Raw genomic sequence first — 21,372 nt, forward strand, 5'->3', positions numbered from 1 at the left:
GCTGTTCCCTTTGTGCCTTGGGGTTGGTCTCCAATTTCCTTTATGGATCTGTACACTGACACTCTTTCTAGAGCTGTTATATTTATCGCAGGAATGGCCTTTTAATGATAAATTCTCCATCTGTCTTAGTAGCTACTTTTTCTATTGCCATGACAAAACACTGTGACCAAAGCAATTTTCAAAATAAGGCATTTCATTTTGGACTCACAGTTCCAGAAGGTTAGAATCCATGACCACCATGGCAGGAACCATGGCCGCAGGCAGGCATGGTGCTGGCTGCACTAAGAGGTTACATGCCAATCTACTAATTGGAATATGAGGGGGAGAGAGAGAGAGAGAGAGAGAGAGAGAGAGAGAGAGAGAGAGAGAGAGAGAGAGAGAGAGAGAGCGCTGATAATGGCAGACGCTTTAGAAGTCTCAAATTCTGTTGCCAGATATACACCTCCTTTAACAAGGCCACACCTCCTAATCCTTCCCAAACTGTTCCACCAATGGGAAGCCAAGTATTCAAATATATGAGCCTGTGGGAGCCATTCTCATTTAAACCACCATACCAAATCTGTATAGAAAAATTTTCCTAGTCCCCGGAAACCCCTTACAATATCGTTAGTGTTTATTTCTATCCTATAGGCAAGGATTTTGAGGCTAAATGACCCTAAATGATACTTGACTCAAAATCATGTAAGAAGTGGACAGACACATGGCATGTTTAGCCCTAAAGCACTTTGCTTTTGCTGCTGCTGCTGTACCATCCACTCTCCTTACACACTTCATTCACTCGGCTCATTTTCAGGAAGTTTGGGGTTCTTTAGCTGGTTGAAGTTTGTTGTGTCTTGCACAATGAGTTTGTAATTAAAACCAAAGTTGATCATGTTTTAAATCCTGATTTCTCTTGTTAAAAATAGTTTTCCTAGGGGCCTGGAGTGGTTAAGAATACATACTGTTCTTATAGAAGTCTGGAGTTCAGTTCCCAGGACCTACATGGTGGCTATAACCTCTTATGACTCCAGCTTCAGAGGATCTGACGCCCTCTTCTGGACTCCCTGGGCATTTGTACTCACATGCACATACCCACACATAGACACACATATACATATAAGTAAACATAACAGAATGTTTTTAAAGATTAAAACTACTATGACTTTATGTTGGCCTTTTTTGAGTGGGTAGGAAAATGGTTTGGAGAACTGACTAGAAATCTTCACTCCTGTTCTAGAAGGGGCAGGATTTGTGTGAAGAAGGAATAGTTATGGAGTCTTACGTTTTTATTGAGTAACTTTCTCGGGGGACATGTTAGTCTAGCTTGATTACCTGAAAGGTTTTACTTGACTTACAATTCCAGGTTACAGGGCAGTGTTATACAGATTCAGGCAAGAGCTTTAAGCAGTTGCACAGATTCACAGGCAAGAGTAAAATGAAAATTAATGCACACATGCCTACTGCTCAGCTTGCTGTCTCCAATTTTCTACAATCTGGGAGTCTAAGCTGGATGAGTCCAGTCACCCGAGGTGCAGTTCTTCCCACTTCAATGAGCACAGTCAAGATGCTGTCTCCCCCCTCCCCCTACATTCCCACAGGCTAGGGGTTGGTGATTTAGTTCAGAAGGCCCTGGATTCGGTCCTCAGTTCTGGGGAAAAAAAAAAAAAAGACAAAATAATATTCCCACAGGCCAGTCTGTTCTATATATACACTCTTGAGTAGTCTCTCTTCCCAGATGATTCTAGATTGTGCCACGCTGACAGTTAAAACTAGCCGTCGCACACGGTAGCTTGTCTATTATGTTTGGTATTATACTTAAAATGGACCTGAATACGTTACATGTAGTGCTGTGAGGTGAATAAGGTCTGGGTTGTACCACGCAAATCTGGATGTCGTAACTAGCTGAGAGCCTCCCGGGTTTCATGGGGACAGCCAGGTCCCTTGGATGAGGTGACCGGGTCTCACTTTACTGTAGGTTCATTATTAGCTGTGTGTCCTGTGCCTTATGCTGTCTAAACTTCTGTCTTAAGCTTCCCAGGAAGGAGATGGTTGTTTCTGTCATCCTCACCAGCAGTGCAAGCACACTCATCCTTTCTTGTTTCCTCTTTCTCTCCTGCAGATGAACACAATGACGTTCAGAAGAAAACCTTTACCAAATGGATAAACGCTCGATTTTCAAAGGTAACTGAGACTTTGATGGATTTTATTGCGTTGTTAGTGCCTCCTTCTGACTTGTGGCCATGTAGCTAAAAACAAACAAACAAACAAACAAACAAAAACCCCATTAGTTCTTTTAGCATGGTTCACCGTGAAAACTCGCGCAGCCTTTCTGCCCTGTGCAACAGTGAGAGGCTTGTCTTCCTGTGGATGTGGGTAAATCACTGAATTATCTGTTCCCACTTTCCTTCAAAGATCTGCTCTTTCTCAGCATTTTTAATTATCATAGCATAACCAATACTGTGCTCAGTATTTTTTTTTTTTTTTTTTTGGGTGGTGGTGGTGGCACTGGAGCATGGTAGAGTGAGAGTTTTCACATTGGTTTCAAATGTGCAATCGTTATAGAAGTTAGGGTTTTTTTTCTTGTCCTTACCAAATCTTACATGGAAACAACCTTTAGGTTGATTGATGGTGGGAGGCTCCCATAGGAAGGTGAATAAGAAAGGTTTCTCTGGTTGTCTCTAAAATACTTTGAAAGCTCTTTTTGAAAGGAGTAGTTTATTTTATTTGCCTCTGTTGCCTACACGTACGAATGTGCCCAGTGTGCATCTGGCACCCTCAGAGGTCAGAAGAGGGCTACACAGAGCTCCCTTAGAACCGGAGTTACAGATGGCTGTGAGGCATAACTTGGGTGCTTGGAACTGAACTGGGTCCTCTGCCAGAGCAGCCAGCGCTCTTTTAATTAAAGATAGTGTTTGAAAATGTATAGTGGAAAGCTGCAAAATCCAGGGACGTAGACACTGGCATTTCTTTGAGGGAAAGTGAGACTGATTTAAGGTGACTTTGAGTAGTGGTACAATTTAAAAGTCACCCCACATCTCACATGTAGGTGCAGTTACACATGGTTCTTGGGAGGCTGAGGCAGAGGAATCACTTGGGCCCAGGAGTTTGAGGTCAGGCTGGGCAGTATAGTGAGACCATATCTCCTAAGAAACCAAACCAAACCTCACATCTCCAGACATATAGTTGATTATTGACTGCAGTGTTTCTTCGGTTTTACAGCTTTTTGTTGAAAGCTATTTTATCTTGCCTCTGAGAAAGTAAAGGATATGAAAACAGACTTTGATGGAGGAGTGAAGGATGTAGTTAGGGGTCCAGGAATATGGCTTAGTGTGCAAAGACACCCTTTGCCAATCCTGATGCCTTGAGTTCAATCCTTGGGACTTTATATGGTCGAGAGAGAAAACCAATTTCACAGCTGTCCTCTGACCTCCACATACTCATGCCCCTCTCATCTCTCCATCATATATTACACACACACACACACACACACACACACACACACACACAACCACACACATACACACGCACAAAGTCAATAAGTGAATAAATAAAGAAGTGAAATAAAATGAGTCACTGTTTTTAAGTATGTGCCTCTGTGTGTGATCATTGAATTTAGAGAGTGACAGAAGAACAGAGGCACTTCACGACTGGTAGTTTCATGATTGATTTAAAGCACTGACAGATTTTTTTTTTTTTTTTAATTTTAAGTCATTTTATTCTGTAGTTGCAACCAGCCTCTGACATGGACTTGGTGGTATTCACAAGTCCTTATCTGCACATGTCCCATGGACGTGGCGGTGTTCACAGTTCTGTGTCTGCATGTGTCACATTCTCTGCAACACTTTTAGTGATGCAGAGTGTGTGGCTAGGGGACCTTTCCTCCTGCTGCCTCATGACAGCTCATTGTGGGTGGGATTTCCCAGGATGGTTATTGCTGAGGCCATGGCCATTTTTCTATGATAGAACTAGCGAAACAGTGCAGTTTTCAGCAGCTTTATGCATTGATTATGGAAAGAATTGCCCTAGCATTAACTTTTAGGGATCATTTTCACAGTCTTGGGAGACCGTGGTTGAGGCAACATTTAAAACTGGGCGAATTCCTTTTGCGCTACTGTTGAGAATGGTGCACAGGAGACAGAGCTGTGGGACAAGGGAGAGAATACAGGGTAATAGAAAGAGCTGAGCAAGAATAATGGAAGAGAAGCGTTGTTGTTGTTATTGTTGTTGTTGTTGTTGTTAGTCATTGACAATTTGAGAGACCCAAATATCACAGACTCTGGTAGAACCATAGAAGGTTATTTAATAAAGTTGGTACTTACAGGTGTGCATTAATAGAAAGGTATAGACATCTCTCTAGCTGCGTGGAACCATGTTATTAATTTATAGAATCAAAGTTGGCTTTAATCCCATTCATTTGTCCTGGAATGGTCATAGTTCCTGCCAGCAAAGTTGAAGTTTCTGGGCAGTACTTAGCTTGCTAGCTTTGTGCTCGCACAAAGGCAGTAAAGTCTTGTTTTGGAAAAGATCAAAACATCGAAAACTTCCTTTGTCAGATTGTTTCCAGCAAAGGAATCAAAGCCTAGAAGGAATTTGCCTACAACTTGATGAGGATGTGAATATAAGAAGGGGGAATTCCAGATAGCTGAACTCTCCCTGGGCTGGGAAGGATTGTATTCCTATTTCAGTGAAGCCTCATTGGGCAACCCTGAGGCTAGTCCGTCCATCCATCCATCCATCTACCCATCCATCCATCTTCTATGTACACAAGGGTGTTGAAGAAAATAAACATTATTATTCCTTTCTGACTAGACCCCTTGACATATATTTTGGTGAACTCTGAAATATAATAACTGTGTGTGTCTTCTGGCTCTCCTCACTATGCGATGCCATCATGGGAAATCCACATAGACACCAAAGGCAACTTCTGCCATTTAGGAATTTAAAACAGACATCCGGTTCTACATTTCATTCCTGGCTTCCTCCCTATCTGGAGTATCAATCAGAAATCATCTTTTTAGTTCTAATACCTGTCTGCATCCAGTATTTGTTCACTCTCTATCCTCACAGATACCTTCTTTTTTTAAGTTACTATTATGTATATTAGAAAGACGTCAAAGTTCTAAAAATGGGAAAAATATTGGTGGGTACCTTGTTCGGCCCAGCCATCTGTACTAACTCTACCTTCCATCAGTTGTTAACTTAGTTTCTCCTCTTCCTCCCCACCCTCCTCCTCCCCCTCCTCCTTCCCTTCCTGTTATTATTATCATCACTATTTATTATTATTATTAATTATTATTATTATCTTGAGACAAGGTCTCCTGTATCTCAGGCTGGCCTCAAACTTGCTACGTAGCTGAAGATGGCCTTGAACTTGAGCAATGTATGCCATTGCACCTCGTCTGTGAGGTGCTGGGGTTTGGGCCTAAATCTTCATACAGCTCTGTAAATTACCAAAAATAGACGAGCCAAGTTATTCTCATCCATGGAGATGAAAGTGTGCTGGAAAGTATTAGCCATGGAGCGTTCCCCTTTTGCCTGTAGAACCGTAGCTCTTTGAGTTCCCCTTTGAACTGATGATAGCAATGTATGTGTGTATGTGTTCTTCCAGTGAATCATGTGTTAGTGAAGTCTTTAGCCCAGGCTAGTGCTGTATTTTGCTGGAGAGTTACAATTGCATCTTTTGGAACATTGTCTTTGAACCTGTGGAGCACAGAAACCATCTGTGAGCTGTTTTCCCTTTCCTCTCCTCCTTTCTAGTTTTGATGGGGTAGCTGGTGTGATCTCAGAAGTCTGGTTGCCTCAATTTTCTTTTCTAAGGCACTCAGTGGTCCACCCATTGTTAATTGCATTTCTTTTTAAAATTGGGGTTGTATGTCCTTAAGATGTGTAGTGTGAATGCTGGTTCCCTCCTGGCTTTTCAGGCCCTCGGCATTACAGTTTCCTGTGTTTACCCCTGGTTTCCTTGTTCTTTGCATCTGCCTTTTCATTGCATATTGCCTGTTTCCATCTGGACGGCCTCTGTGGCCTCCATGCATGCTTGCTTCTCTATCTTCTTCTATTCTGGCCCTTCTTGTCTGAGTTAAAATGTCATTTAGTGATGGAGACTTAAAGCTTAAAGTTTGTTCATTTGTTTTCTTGATATAAGATAAAGGGTGTGGTCATATTGAATGATATAGGTCTAAAACTATCTTTTATTAATAACTGTGTATGGCTACACAGAAGCTGAAAATATCACTCACTAGAGGACATTTACATGTATACAATCTGTGTGTTTTATGTTGGCATATCTTTACAAGCAGGTGTCCGCCTATTACCTATCTATTTATGTATGTATCTATCTACCTATCTAAAGTTCTTGTTAATATGTTATTGCGTCCACAATGCTTCAGAGCCCGGGGGTTCTGAAAGGCAACCCACACTGCTATAAGTCATGGTATGGGGTTTCAAAGAGGTGAGGTGAAGAGCAGAGGAGAAAGTGGTTGCTTAAAGGGTTAAGAAACACTTGGCCCTGAGTGTACATTCATTTATTTATGACCTCAGTCAAACAAGGAGGCAGTTTTAAAAGTAATTATGTTTTATTCTTGTATCCATTAAACACCCTCGATCATTATTACCTGTCTTGTATTGTCCAGAAGTCTTGGTGCATTGATGGGAAAAATGTGAAATTGCTGCTCTCTGCTACTTATTTCCAAACAGAAACAAGCCCTCGTTAGACCGTGGCGTGGGGTGTAAAACACAGTGTTTTGGACGCTCTAACTTCCAGAGTCTGATTTGCATGTGTCCTCTCCCAAGGGAGGGTAGCAAAGCTGTTAGGAAATTTGTCCTGACTTTGAGCCTGCATTTTCTTTGGCCAACACTCAGGGCTGCTCCTCTGGCAGAGCTGTGAGCCTCCAAATTACAGAAGCTCTGTCATCAGTGCGGTTAGGGGAAGACCATGCAAACTTGAAAATGCAGAGCGCTATGCACGTTTCTGCTCTTCTCCTCCTTAAAGATCAATTCTCGTAGGTGCTGATTCCAGACTTGAAATGTACATGGACTGAGTGTGAAGCATGTGCCCTGGCTTCCAGTGTGACTTGCTGCTCACACGCAGTTCCCTTGTATGCAGTGGGGAACGGACGCGTGTCCTGCTGTTCTCTGCTCCTTGACTCTTGGAAGTCAGTAGTTATAAAAATAGGAGCCGGAAAAGAAGATGCCACAGAGTGTGTGGTCAACGCAGCCGGGAGCACCATGTCCTGCGTAGGTGGGTCATCTCCTCCTGAATACTGTGACAGCCACTGCAGGCTTCCTTGAGCCGAACTATTCCCACTGGGTCTACTACTCAATCGTTTCATGGTAGCCCAGCTAATTATTTTAAGAGCTGTACATAATCTTCTTAAAAATAAATTTCAGTTTTTATTGATTCCCCAGTACCAAATGAGAAAAAGCAAACAATAAAATGCACTTCACATTATTGGTCCCATCGTTAGGATATGCTAGTACTCCATCCTTCCTTCCTTCCTTCCTTCCTTCCTGATCATCTGTCTGTCTGTCTTGCCTGAATTCTAATTTTTTGAAATTAAATATTTAGGTTTTGTTTTATTTAGTGTGTGTGTGTGTGTGTGTGTGTGTCTGTCTGTCTGTCTGTCTGTCTATGTGTCTCTCTGTGTGTGTGTGTGTCTATCTGTGTGCTCACATGACATTACATATGTGGATATGGGAAGACAATGTGTGGAATCAGTTCTTTTCCTTTGACTGTATGGATCCTGGGGACTGAATTCAGGCTTGGTCTTGGCTGAACATGACTTTGGATACAGGCATTTGAGCTTTCCGCTATCCCCATATGACATTTTAAAAAGTTACACTTTCATGCATACACATGTGGGCGTGTGTGCATGTGTGCATGCATATGTGTGTGTGTGTGTGTATGTATGCATGCTTGTGTTCTGGTCACAGACTTCACAATTCCTTAAGGGCCTCACTGTTGACTAATCATATATTTCATCTGGATGTGGCCCTGCTCTATTTAGTGATTCGCCCTGTGACTTGGTTTGCCTGTTGATAAGACTCATTTGCCTAGCTGGGCGTGGTGGCGCACACCTTTAATCCCAGCACTCAGGAGACAGAAGCAGGTGGATCGACACTAGTTTCAGGCCATCCTGGTCTACAAAGGAAGTCCAGGACAGCCAAAGTCACACAGAGAAACCAGAAACCCTGTCTCAAAAAACAAACAAACATAGAAAAAAAAAAACAAAAAACAAAAAAAAACCAGAAAAACTCTTTTGCCTTGTGTGATGTTCTAGAAAACTACAAGTAGAGTGTCAGGAGACTGCACAGGGCAATTCAGATTTCCAACTGCTCTTGTAAACAGGAAGTTCTGCCAAACAGTGTGTCTTAATTCCTGCGCAGGCCATGCTGGGCTGGCGCAGAGCCTGGAGCCCCCGCTGACTCTCCCTGCGTGATGGATGCCTATCAGACATGCTCACTTCATTATGTCTCACACATGTGAAGTCTGCTCCCTGCACCTGCCCCCACCTCTCTGGTTTCACAATGGATGCTTTACTTCTTTGCTCAGACACTTTAAATCTCATTGGAGTCATGTCCCAGGAACTAGTACCTTTTGCCAAAATAGTAGGCCTGGTATTGACACTGCCCAAAGACGTACTGGCGGAAAACAGGTGAGGGGGGAGGGACGCAGTCCATATTGGCTACTCCGGCACCATAGCATCTGTCATTGTGTTTCTGTTACTTGTTTTTGAAAGAAAAATGAGAGGCTGGAGAGATGGCTTGGTGGTTAAGAATACGGGCTCTTCTTCAGAGGACTCAGGTTTGGTTCCCAGCTCACACCCAATTCTGGGAGATCACACGCCCTCTTTTGGCCTCCATGGGTACTGCATGAATGTGGTTCACAGCCCACATAAAGGCAAGACGCCCATACACATTTTAAAAAAAAAGTAATATTAAAAAGAAAAATGGGACTCAAGCTTTATCTTTCCTTCAAGTTCAGGATTGTTCATCTGTACCGTTTTTGTTTTGAGAAGCAAGGAAAATGACCTCTTATGAGTGAGGAGGGTGACATGAACTCAGCTTTTCACCAGCGCTAAGACACAAAGGAGATATCCACCAAATATTTGTGTGACTGAATTATTAAAACTGTACTTTCTCTTCCAGAGAAGTTGCTGCAATTCAGCCTTTGCACAGATTTAAATGCGAGGTTAATGGTCGAGATGAATCAGTTTTTATTTTTATTAAAAGATGACTTTTGACATTCCTAGACTTTTTCCCAGAGCCGATGTTTATAGCCCACGACACAAAAAAACATCAGAAATGCTGTACAGTGGGATGCTGGGATATGTGTGTCTTATTTCAGTACAGCGCCGTGCTGCTCTGAGAGGTTCATGTCTGCCCATGTATACCATCTACAACTAAAGCTACCTCCCTGCCATCCCTGCAGCTAAGTACCTGCTCCCCTGCTCGTCACAGGTGTGTGCCCTGTCATGTGAGTTAGCTCAAAGGCTGAGAACATGGATTTAGAGCCAGGGTTTTAAAGATGGGATCCTGGATCTGTCTCTCACTTGTTACGCCACCTTTGTTTCTCAGTTCCTTCACTTACAACATGGGAATGTTGAAACTGTTCACTTTAGAACGCTGTTTTGGAGAAAGAGTACACATAAGTCATGACTATGAACCAGTATCACTCTCAGAACTTCCCTGTGCACACAGTAGGTGCTGGGTGTTGCCTTAGAACACTTCACTAACCTACTGCGTGTTTTCGTCTGGTCTTCTAGTTAAAATTGTTTTCAGAGGGTTACCAGGGAGCAAAATACTATTTTGTAATTATGGAAGTTATATAAAATTTGGATTTCAGTATCCATGAAATTAGAACAAAGTTGTTATTCCAGCTGGCCTACTCATTCTTGCATGTTTAGCGACTGTTTTTCACATTTATAATAGGGTTGAGTGGTTTCAACAGAGACCACTCAGCCAGCACAGTCTAAAGTTTATACTGACTTGTTCTTTGTATAAGAAATGTTCCGGCCCTAAGCGTAGAGCACAGACCCTGCTTACACATCAGGTACTGTTACTTTCCACGTCTGGAGCGAACATGTGCTTCTGGGCACAGCTAGTCTTTTCCATATTTATATGGAACATTTGAAAGTTGCATTTGTCCGGGATGTTTAGTTTTTTTTGTAGTGACAGTCCTGTGCACAGTGTGTGTGTGTGTGAACTTTCTTTTCTTGTAGTGCTGGGAATTGAATCTGAACATGATCCCTGCCAGGCAAGTCTTCTATCAGTAAACTACATCTCTAGCTCTTGGCTTCTGGAAAAGGCTCTTGCTTAGGTTGCTTTTGAACTTTCTATGTAGACCTCAAACTTGTAATTCTCCTGACTCAGGCTTGTGAATGCTGGGATTGTAGGTGTATGCTGTTTCCTCTCTCTTTTTTTTTTCCCCTGCAGTGCTTTTCAGTCTAGATTTTATTGCTAGAGATATATACAGACAGGTATAGAGTTCCTACCTCTCCCAACAGATCCTTTTTCAATGAGTCAAATATCTTTAAACTTCCCAAAGACACTGTTACTAAGAACTTGCCTAGTCCACAGTGTGAGTTCTAGGCTGGCCAAGGCTGTAGAGTAAAGCCTTTTTTTCAAAACAAAACAAAGCAAAACAAAAACCACCACAAAAAAACTGAAAGGGGAAAAAAAGAAAAAAAGAAAGAAAGAAAAAAGAACCTGTCTTTTGTATGCTGTAATGCTCAAAGAAGCTCATTAACACCTTCTAAAAGGCAGTGGAGTAGTGGACAGTACAGAGACGAGCAAGTGAACAGCAACACCTGGGCTTAGAGGACAGTGACGAGCTAGTTTCAACTAGAGTATTTTAATATTCTTCATCATTGTAATTATAGGAATGCGTGGAGACCAGGACTGTTTGATTGATGACGCGCTGACAGAATACTTTTCTGTCCTTGAGGGAAGGGTGTTAGTGTTGGAGAACTGGATCCAGGGGCCCAGCAGCTCAGCACAGCACAGAAGCACATTAAAAAACAAAACCCCCAACTTCTTTTGATTCTTTGTGACTTTTACATCGCATACAGAATTCCCACTCATCTCCTTGTTTCCCTTATCCGCCCTTCATCCTTGTAACCTCACCTGCCTGTCCCCCCCCAAAAAGCACACAAACACAACAAGATCAACAACAAAAATCAAAGCATAGAAAACATCGTGGGAGCTGAAACATGTCACAGTGTGTCCCATAATATGTTCCTCTGTCCACATATCTTCACTTGCAAGTGTTCATTGCAGTGAGTCATTGGTCTGGTTTGTGGTCTCCAGTTTCTGTGACACCACAATACTGGGACCTCACCAGGACTCCTCCTGGTTATCCTGTTGGTGCCCTGTGTTGTGGAGATCCTGCAGCTTTTGAAGAGCAGGACTGGCCCTTTCACTCATTTCAACCATTTGCAGATGATATAGGCTTTAGGGTGGGCCAACTCAGAGCCCTGGATCTGGGCCTGGGTGGTAGCTGAGCTGGTCAGCATGTTGGCTCTCTCTTATTAGCACCCACTGGATGAGCTCTCCAATACTGCTTTGGCTAGGTCACCCAGTGTCACCATCTGTGGCAGGCAGGGTCATTTCTCATATCCTCAAAGCAGGCTCACCAGCCTCCAGAGCCAGCTCCATTTACTGCCTAGTCAAAGTACAGGGCCCACTGTCCCAAATACTGCAGCCTTGAGGGGCTGGGTCATTTGTGCTCTCACACTTTCACAGCTGGCTTACCCATTCCTTCTCCTTCAGGGCCAGCTCCACTGTGTTGCCCAGATGAGGTGCAGGGCATGCTCTCCTGAGTGCTACAGCTGGTTGAGGGGCAGGGATAGCTCTCCAGCTCCATGGCCTCAGGGTCAGCTCTTCCCCTCCCCCACTACCTCAGGTGTCCAGGAGGAGGTGACTGGGAGGCAGTTACCCCCAACTCATTACCCCCAACTCACCACCACCTTAAAGCAGAAGAATTGGCAAGTGGCAGAGCCAGCTCCCTCCCACTCTTGCCCTCAGGGCCAGCTCACTTACACTTTCTCAACCAGGCCCAGCTCCACTGCAGAATCACATTTTAATTAAGGACATCATGCATAAGTTTCAAACTACATATTTTGATGCGCCCCCTGTGAGAGACATCCAGGCACCTTCTTTCACTCTGTCCAGGAAGGGCCCTATCACCTTCCTCAGCTGCCATTCTGCAGGGATTTGGGGCTCCTTCTTAGAGCCCTGAGTCTCAGTGTACACTACTATTGTCCTCACTGCTCATGGTGTGTGGGAAGATCAGGAAAAGGGCACATGTTCTAGACACATTCCATATGGTTTGTCATCAGTGTTCATTTGAAGTTGGGAAACAGAAGAAAGAAATAGACCTGCTGTTACCATGTGCCTGTATTTAAAGGAAAAGGGCTTTGCTCAGCCTTGCATGAATGATTGACTTTGAGACAGGGAGAGAACTGCGTCTTCATCTTTTTAAACTTGTTTCCTAAAACGCAAATGAACTATCTGAACGCGAGGGAAAAAGAGTGTGCCATTAATGACACCTTTTAGAAATCTTAGTTTGCAATGGAGCCTTCGTTGCTTCTATGTTGTTTCCACACAGATTTCTCTTGTATCCTATGTGAATTGTCTTTGACTAGGAAGGGTTTCCATAGTAACCCATCCCATAGGTTCCCATTATTTCTGTGAGTTTGGGACTGAGAAGAACTCCCATAGGAGAAAACATGAAGGTTTTGCTTGTGCTATGACTGATAGTAGTAATGGATTAACCATTTGAGTTCTTAACAAACAAGTGAGTGTGTAAAAACCAGATCACATGGCTAAAGTTTGTGGCTAGGATATAGCACAACCTGTTTGTGTAAAATGCCATCAATAGACAACCATAATTATTTCTGATACGAAGAAACACTTGCATCTGTGTCACTTTATATTAAGCTTTCCCATATTATTTTGTTTGTACTTTGGAAAGTAGGTGTTAGATGGTGGCGGGTGCTTGGATAACACATCCTGTTTCATGGACTTTACTTGATATCTTTGTCTCTTTGTTGCATAAGACCCAAGAGACAATTTGATTTCTGTGGTGGTGGAACTGTCTGTCCTGTGGGAGGTGAGAGTCGGGTAAGGAGGCGAGCCTTGAAGACAGGCTTGTCAGCCCTTTGCTTCAGTCTTCAGCCTGACGCAGTCTTCTAGAAGGTGGCTTCTGTGTTCCTCTAAACTGCTTGTTACTGTAACTGTAGAGATAATCTCTGTGTCCCCCTCACGGTGGCAGCATGGAGGGTCAGTGGGATTTCAGAGATAGGGCCCAGCTTCTTCTTCGCTGTTTCCTCGGTGGGTCACACTTTCCCTCTTAGAGCCTATGAACTTTTAAGACACATGTTAAGAATCCTTAATTGGTTGTACATGATAGTTACTGAAAAATGAGGAAGGAGTCAGTAGGCAGGGGGAAACAGGAAATGCAGAGTGTCAGGTTCCCATCTTTTTTTTTATCTCATATTTAGAGTCTTGTTTCATATGGAAAGTGTATTTTTAAAAGTGAGAAGTAAAAGATATTTCTTGACTGTGAAATATCAATGACCGCAGGAAGGACTTTTAGCTGTGTATTTCATATGAAGAAGCAACGTGATAGAAGACCATTATAGATTTATTATATCATGCTTTATGATTTTTAGCACATTCTCACATAGCATTATACTTTTTGATATTTAAACTGGCTGGTGGCTTCAGGGAGCTTAGGTAACTGGCTGGTCTCATTAGGTAGTTCTTAGTCAAGGTTGGTTTGACATTGAGGCTCTTGGTTTTCTGAACGGGAATCGCCTGGTTTTCAAACCCTCATCCTGCCACAGGAAGGCCAGACAGATATTTGAACTGACGGAATGTGCTAGGGGTTTCTTGTGTGTTTATCAGGGGCAGTTAATGCTACTTGTCTGTCTTAGGAGTTTTGTAAGCTTTGTCTGTCCAGACTAGGAGTAGACACAGCTAGGAGTACTTTAAATGCTAAGAACATATAGATTTTTTTGTTTTTAATTTATATATTTATTGGCATGTATATTCACACTCATGGTGTGGCGCACCCGTGGAGGTGGAAAGAGAACTTGTGGGCACTCTCTCTTTCCACTGTGTGTGTCCTGGGGATTGAACCCTGGTCATCATGACCAGAAGTAAGTGTATTTACCCCTTGGGCCACCTCACGAGCCCCAATATGGAATTTCGGATTCTTAGGTCACTCTCATTTTTCTTCTTTTTTGCAGAGTGGGAAACCACCCATTAATGATATGTTCTCAGACCTCAAAGACGGGAGAAAGCTCTTGGATCTCCTAGAAGGCCTCACAGGAACATCACTGGTGAGAGGACACCTATGACTGTTTTTCTTAGGCAAGGTCTTGCTTACCTTAGGCTGGTCTCAGACTAACTGTATAGCTGAGGATGACCTTGAACCTCTCATCCTTCTGCCTGTCCTCCCAAAAATACTGGGATTGCGTGAGTGTGCCACCACACCGGGTTAGGCAGTGCTGAGGTTCGAACCGGGGGCTCCATGCATGCGAGGCAAGCATGCTACCACCTGAGCTATGTCTCTAGCCTGTAAGAGAGGACGTCTTTGAGAATTAGGCTGATGGAGCATCCCTGGTCATTACTGAGATTTGAAGGCAAACTGAAAGAAGATTTCATACGCAATGTTTTAACTGATGCCTGGGTAGAGTAGAGTACATAGGTGGTTTTCTTGAGGGCTCTATTTTCATTACATATACCATTACCTCAAATGTTTATTGCCCTGAGACTGCCTGCACTAGTGATTAAAAGATGAATTAATATAAAAGAGATAATGGTTTGAATGCAGAGAATGCAGAGACAGTCACATTTAAATGTTATTTAGTAAGCAAGAAATAGTTGTGTAAACTTTACTATTTCTATTCAGGGTTCCAACATTATTTCCATGTTTCTTTTTCTTATATTTAATTTATTCTTTCATTACACCCAACTCTCTTACTGTATGTGTAAGGCTCTGTGTCCTCATGTGGACATTAACTCTACTTGTGAAGATGTCATTTATGGCTTCATCCTTTTACACTAGTGACAGTGTTTGTATAAAGTCATAGAGAGGCTACACTAGTGACAGAGAGAGATGCTCTGTGGCATATGAGATCGGCCCCCTTGCTGCAGCCTTGAGTGTTGCATCCTCTGTCTGCCTTCCTGGTTGGGTACCTTCAGAAAGCTGATACCTTTCATGAGATTCCCTGGCTGGTGAGGTAGAAGGAAGCTACCTGGCTTGTCATGCTCTGTCCTAGGTGGGGACTCTTCTCATGTGACCTGGAGTTTGGGACAATGACTCTTTGCTCTGTTGTTCCTAGCCGGGCAAGAGAAAGCAGGCACAACTTCTCTGCTACTTTTCTGCCTGCAGAGATGTTCAGATAGAAGGAGCTTTGTCTGACAGAATTGATTCTCAAATTGATTCTGCCTGTTAGAAAATGCCAAATCGTCACCATGTTGTAAGTCCTTTCAGTCACACTGTCTCACTTGGGATAGGAAACTGTCATGCCTTTTGGGATGCTCCCTCAATGATTTCACTGGGCACACAGGTAAGTGAGCTAGTATTTCAAGATGTTCTTGGTGAATTTGCATCCTGTGGTACCCAGACTGGTGACCTGGATGCTGACCTGCTGCTCTGCTTACATTTCTGTCTTAAAGTTTGCCAGCATATGAAGGGATGTGGGATCTTACTTGCTTTTTTGTTTGTTTGTTTGTTTTATTTTTCCAGCCAAAGGAACGTGGTTCCACAAGGGTGCATGCCTTAAATAACGTCAACCGAGTGCTGCAAGTTTTACATCAGAACAATGTAAGCAAAATTTGGGGATCTCTGCTCCTGTAAAGCCTTCTGGTTGCTATAAGTATAGACATTAACTAATCTTTGGACATCTTTCCTCATGGTGGAAGTTTTGAACTTGTTCTGTGAGTGGTGGATATGTCACGTGCCTTTTCTGATGCTCTCATTGATCTGCAGAATAAATAATACGTTTTTGAGTTTTGCATTGATCTAATTCCTAAAGCAAAATTTCTGTCCTCATTTGCTGTACAAATGTACTAAGTCGAAAGTCTGGAGTTCTGTGCAGACACTGTCCTAAGACTATCCCTGTTGTTTTTGCTATATTGCTCTGACAGGTGGAACTGGTGAATATCGGGGGCACTGACATCGTGGATGGGAATCACAAGCTGACTTTGGGATTACTATGGAGCATCATTCTGCACTGGCAGGTAGGGAGACTCCCAATCACCTTGCGATAGACCATGAAAATATACTGTTTCTCTATTCAGTTTCTATAACTGTCATGTCAAAGTTCCACAAACTGCTTGGCTGGAACAGGAGGTGTTTATTGTCTGAAAGTTCTGATGTCTGCAAGTCCACGATCCAAGTGCCAGCATAAGATGATTCTTCGCGGGAGCTCCCAGGGAGTCTTGGCATTGGCTCCTCTTAGCTGCCAGTTCGCTGCAGAATGGGGTGTATTGGCTAATGGAAGTTTAGCGGTGGTCTTCATGACACACACCCTCTCTCTGTGTCTGTGTCCAGATTTCCGTTTGTTTTTTGATAAGGACACCAGGTATACTGTGTTTGAAGGCCACCCTCTTCCAGTATGACCTCATCTTAAGTAGTTCCGTGTACAGCGGTCCTACCTTCAAATAGGGCCCATTTTTAGATGCTGGTGATAACGGCTTTAGCGTATGAATCTCCAGACAGTACAGTGTAGCTTACAGCAATTGCCAGTGGACAATGTTGGCAGCCTGATGCAGACTTTTGACAGAGGAGAAAAAGGTGTCTCACATTTAATTTAGGAAATTGCCTTACTTTCCCACTTACAAGAGGTTGTAGGAATAGTCCAGGAAATCATCCAGATTCCAAAACTGTTAGCAGTTGCCTGTGTTTCCTTAACTCACTCTTGTTTCTCATCTGAATACTTTGCATGCCCTTTCCTTTGTAAACTATCAAAGTACACTTTCCAAACTTTTGCCTAAAACACAGTCTTTTAATTAAAAACAATGAGCTCTGGTATATAGCCACAATGCCATTAAAATAAAAATATAAAATGTATAATATTACCACTTGTTACTGTATTATCACAATTATTAACCACCAAAATGATATACACTTATTAAAGCCAGGAAGATGATTTCAATATAACGCAGTTTTTAGCGGTTCGTGGAGGTTTGGCTAACTGCCGCAGTATGCACCGCTGGGGAGTGTGGCTCAGTGATGCTTAACAGCATGCATGAGGTCCTAGGCTCAGTCTCCCAGTAGCAATGGTGTAGAGGGAGGAGAGACAGGACAATAAAGCAGGTGAACAGTAGTTCAAGACCATGAGTGATGCTCATTGCTTTTCTGTCCTGCATCTCTTTCACCTGGGACACTTTCTGAGTCTTTCTTCCGTTTCACAGCATTGATGCTTTTGAAGAAGACTGAACTGTGACTTTGTAGAATAGGATGTTGCGGAGAGTGGCCATTGACCAGTGGGATAGCGTCAGGTTGTTCATTTGGTAAAGTTGCTGCAGGGGAAGGGAGTTTTCTCAGTCAAGGTGTGAGGGGCATGTGCTGCCCACTAACTCTTTCTCTGGCCATGTTTATGTAGGTTAAGGGAATGGTTCCCAAGTTTTTCTCCACTGTAAAGTTGTTATTAAATAGTAGCTAGTTGGGATATACTTAATGACAGTATAAATGCTCTGTTCCATGCTCCACTTTCTTCATTTGTTTTACTTGTTGTTTTTTATTATTATTATTATTATTATTATTATTATTATTATTATTATTATTATTATTCCCAGAAAATAGTAAATTTCTGATTTTATGTTCTTTCTACATTTATTAGCTAGCTCTCTATTTATAACAAAGAATCATTTTTGATCAGTCCATCCATCCATCCATCCATCCATCCATCCATCTACCCATCCACCCTCCATCCATCCCATCCCATCCATCCACCCATCCATCCATCCCATCCCATCCATCTACCCATCCACTCATCCATCCATCCCATCCCTCCATCCATCCATCCACCCATCCCATCTATCCATCCATCTATCCATCCATCCCATCCATCCATCCATCCATCTATCCATCCATCTATATCCATCCATCCCATCCATCCATCCCATCCATCCATCCATCCATCCATCCATTCCATCCCATCCATCTATCCCACCCACTTGTTCATCAATGGATGAATTATGGACTTTTATATAGGTTTATTATCTTTTATTAATATTGTTCATCCTGATGTGGCAGTTGTCTTAAATTTGGCTCCTTCTGATTCCTTCTGTTGGCTAGTGGTCCTTTTGATATGTTTCTATCATTTTTTGAGGCCTTCCTATATATATGCATATACATTACTTTAGGATGATAACAAAAAGTTAATTATTAAGTATGATTGTTATCACTATTAGAAAAATTACTTAATTCATTGTTTTTATAGTCAGTCTAACACATTTCTGTTCTCGTTTTTGTGGAAACTAAAATTTGTATTTACTTTTTATGAAAAAAGCTCTTGCAAATAAAACGTTTTAAATTGTGACCTTTTCATAGCAATGACAGGAATGCTCACTGTAATTAAAGAGTGCAAGTATTATTTAGCTCATAGGACTGAGGTGATGTATGGAAAATCCTACTACCCTAAAAACCAATTAAAATTTGTCTTTCCAGCATTTAAAATAGAACTCGGAAATACAATAAATGACAATTACATGCTCTATAATATTTGATTGATCTAATATTTCTTATCCAAGATCTTCAATGAAGTAAATGTTACATTATAAGCAGATGTGATTCCTTCTCTCCCACCCCCCCCCCTTGCCGCCCCCCCCCCCCCCCGCTGCCCCCCCACAGGTGAAAGATGTCATGAAAGATATCATGTCAGACCTGCAGCAGACAAACAGCGAGAAGATTCTGCTGAGCTGGGTGCGGCAGACCACCAGACCCTACAGCCAAGTCAACGTCCTCAACTTCACCACCAGCTGGGCTGACGGACTTGCCTTCAATGCTGTGCTCCACCGGCACAAGTGAGAGGCCTTTCAGCCTGTAAATCTGTGCTCCTCTGTGTCTTTCTTCTCGTCCCTGTAGTTCCTTCCTCTGCCTCTGCTGCCCTTATTGCTCCATGTTCTGTAAAGCTTTAAGGAAAGTGCTGCAATATGAGCTCGACCATTGGGTATTGCTTTATGACTTCTGTGCTACAGTGCAAAGCCCATGGTTTCTCCTCCAAATTAAAACATTTAAAAAGTAAGATAATTGACATAGTTCATTCCCACTCCTTCAGCCCTGACCAGTAATATCCACAAAGACTTGTGTGTAGCTTTTGTTCTTACAGCAGAAGGAATTCTCTGTTTATTGTGCTATCCACCGTTAGGAAGAGCTACCCAATTTCCTTATGAAATCTCACAAACAAGATTCTAACTTATATCTAAGAATATAATTTAAAAAATAGCCATTGCATCCCAGAAGAATAACTGCTGTGAAATAACTTTCTACCAAGAAATCACAACTATGGATGAAGGCAGCACCGTAAAGGTAGTGGGCTAATGACAGGCTGCATGTGAAAGCACCACCACTGGGCTACATGTACAAGATATACGAAAGCTCTCATATAGGACGACCTGGTAATCAATTGAGCTGCTATTGCAGATTAGCACAGTTGCTTAACCGTGTGTGAGTATTTGCCTTGCCACACCACACTCCCAGATAAGTTCTGAATGCACCAAAGATAAATGCCGAAGGCAAGCAAAATGTATTATGTTTAGTTGCTGTTATGCATTATTAATTTTCCTCATTTAATTCCCTGAATGTTCTTGCCTGATATATGCAAATGAAGTACACTTTTTTCTACTTCCTTTCTATAAATTTGTCTCTGTACAATATAGGTTTGTGTTTCTTTGTGTTTCTTCTTCTTCTTCTTCCTCTTTTTCTTCTTCTTCTTCTTCTTCTTCTTCTTCTTCTTCTTCTTCTTCTTCTTCTTCTCTCTCTTCTTCTCTTCTTCTTTCTTTTCTTCTCTCTTGTCTTCTTTCTCTTCTCTTCTTTCTTCTTCTTCTTCTTCTTTCTGTCTTCTTCTTCTTCTTCCGTTTCTTCTTCTTCCTTTTTCTTCTTTTCTTTCTCTTCTTTCGTCTTCTATTTTTTTGCTGGTGGATTATTAGGTTAGGAAGTACTCATGACTAAGTTCAGAATATATAGAATATGATCTCCTTCTCCCCTGCCCCTGTTTTTATTCTTCACTGGATCTGGTTCTTTATGTAGTATTGGTTCAAATTAATGACGGTGAGAGGGATGTTTTGCTCTTGGTAACAAAGATGATGCTTTTAATATTTTTCCATAAGACTTATGTTTGCTATAGCTTATTTTTTGAAAAATTTGAACTTGTTATTGGGTTAAAAACACTTTCTCTCCCCATCATCTCCCATTCTTCTTTTGTTATCTTGAGAACACTTCCTGGTACTGTTACGCAACTATTGAATTTACCCAGTACCTTTTTGCCTGTATTAGCTCCTTAATTTAACATATATATGTAAAGTGGCTTCTTGTACTAGACACAGGGATATAGTAGGAACAAAACAGACAAACACCTCAGTTCCTTACAAATGGACATTTAAGTTGTAGCTAGGCATGGTGGTGCACACATGATCCCATAACTTGGGGAGTAGAAAGATCAGGGGTTCTGCTCTTTTTGAGGCCAGGATGGACTACATGTTGAAGACCATGTCTCAGAAAAAGTGTGTGGGGCCCTAAAAATGTAAATTGTATAGTATATAGAAATGGTAGCCATGCTAAAGAAACATACAGTAGGTAAGAGGAAAGAGGCATTGGGCATGTGGGCGGTTAATAGCCATTTTTACTCAGTGGCTGAGTGACAGAAGAAGTGGTAGAAAGGGGGATGGGGGAGGCCAATCTCAGGGTGCATCTGAGACACAAGGATGGAGTGCAAAGAAAGTGAGCAGCTTTTAGATCTGTCAAGGCAGTGAGACTGCCCATGTTGTGAGACTGGAAGAAAAACAAGATGTAAGTGAAACACTAGTTGTCATGCGTGAAGATGGGTGAAAGGGAACCCGCGCCCTCAGCACCTTTGTTTTTGGAATAGCAGGAGTTTCTGTCTCCTCATGTTAGTCTCTTGGTGTGCCAAGGTACCAAGTCAGGCTCTCTCTCTGCAGCCCAGGCTGGCCTGAAACTTCCTATGTAGATGAGGCCATCCTCTAATTTGTGACCCTCTTGTCTAAACACCCTGAGCACTGTAATTATAGGTTTCACCTCCAGGTCCAGGGCTTTTGTCCTAGTTATAGAACTTAGTCCATTAATATCATTGATTGTGGTAACATACGTTTAGGTTCATTTTTACCATTTCAGCTTCAACTTATTTCTCCTTCTGTTTC

The 21,372-nt window shown here is 42.3% G+C and overlaps 1 protein-coding gene across 1 annotated transcript in view; it reads left to right on the forward strand.

The window, feature by feature from the left end:
- The window catches only part of Utrn (utrophin), a 490,302-nt gene that overhangs the window by 102,706 nt on the left and 366,224 nt on the right, over positions 1-21,372 (forward strand). Inside the window, exons 2-6 of the mRNA XM_051164610.1 lie at positions 2,099-2,160; positions 14,232-14,324; positions 15,737-15,814; positions 16,138-16,230; positions 18,848-19,020. Coding sequence (XP_051020567.1) covers positions 2,099-2,160; positions 14,232-14,324; positions 15,737-15,814; positions 16,138-16,230; positions 18,848-19,020 — 499 coding nt within the window. The remainder of the gene's footprint in view (positions 1-2,098; positions 2,161-14,231; positions 14,325-15,736; positions 15,815-16,137; positions 16,231-18,847; positions 19,021-21,372) is intronic.

This window comes from Acomys russatus, chromosome 21, assembly GCF_903995435.1.
Source record: "Acomys russatus chromosome 21, mAcoRus1.1, whole genome shotgun sequence".
Classification (NCBI taxonomy): Eukaryota; Metazoa; Chordata; class Mammalia; order Rodentia; family Muridae; genus Acomys; species Acomys russatus.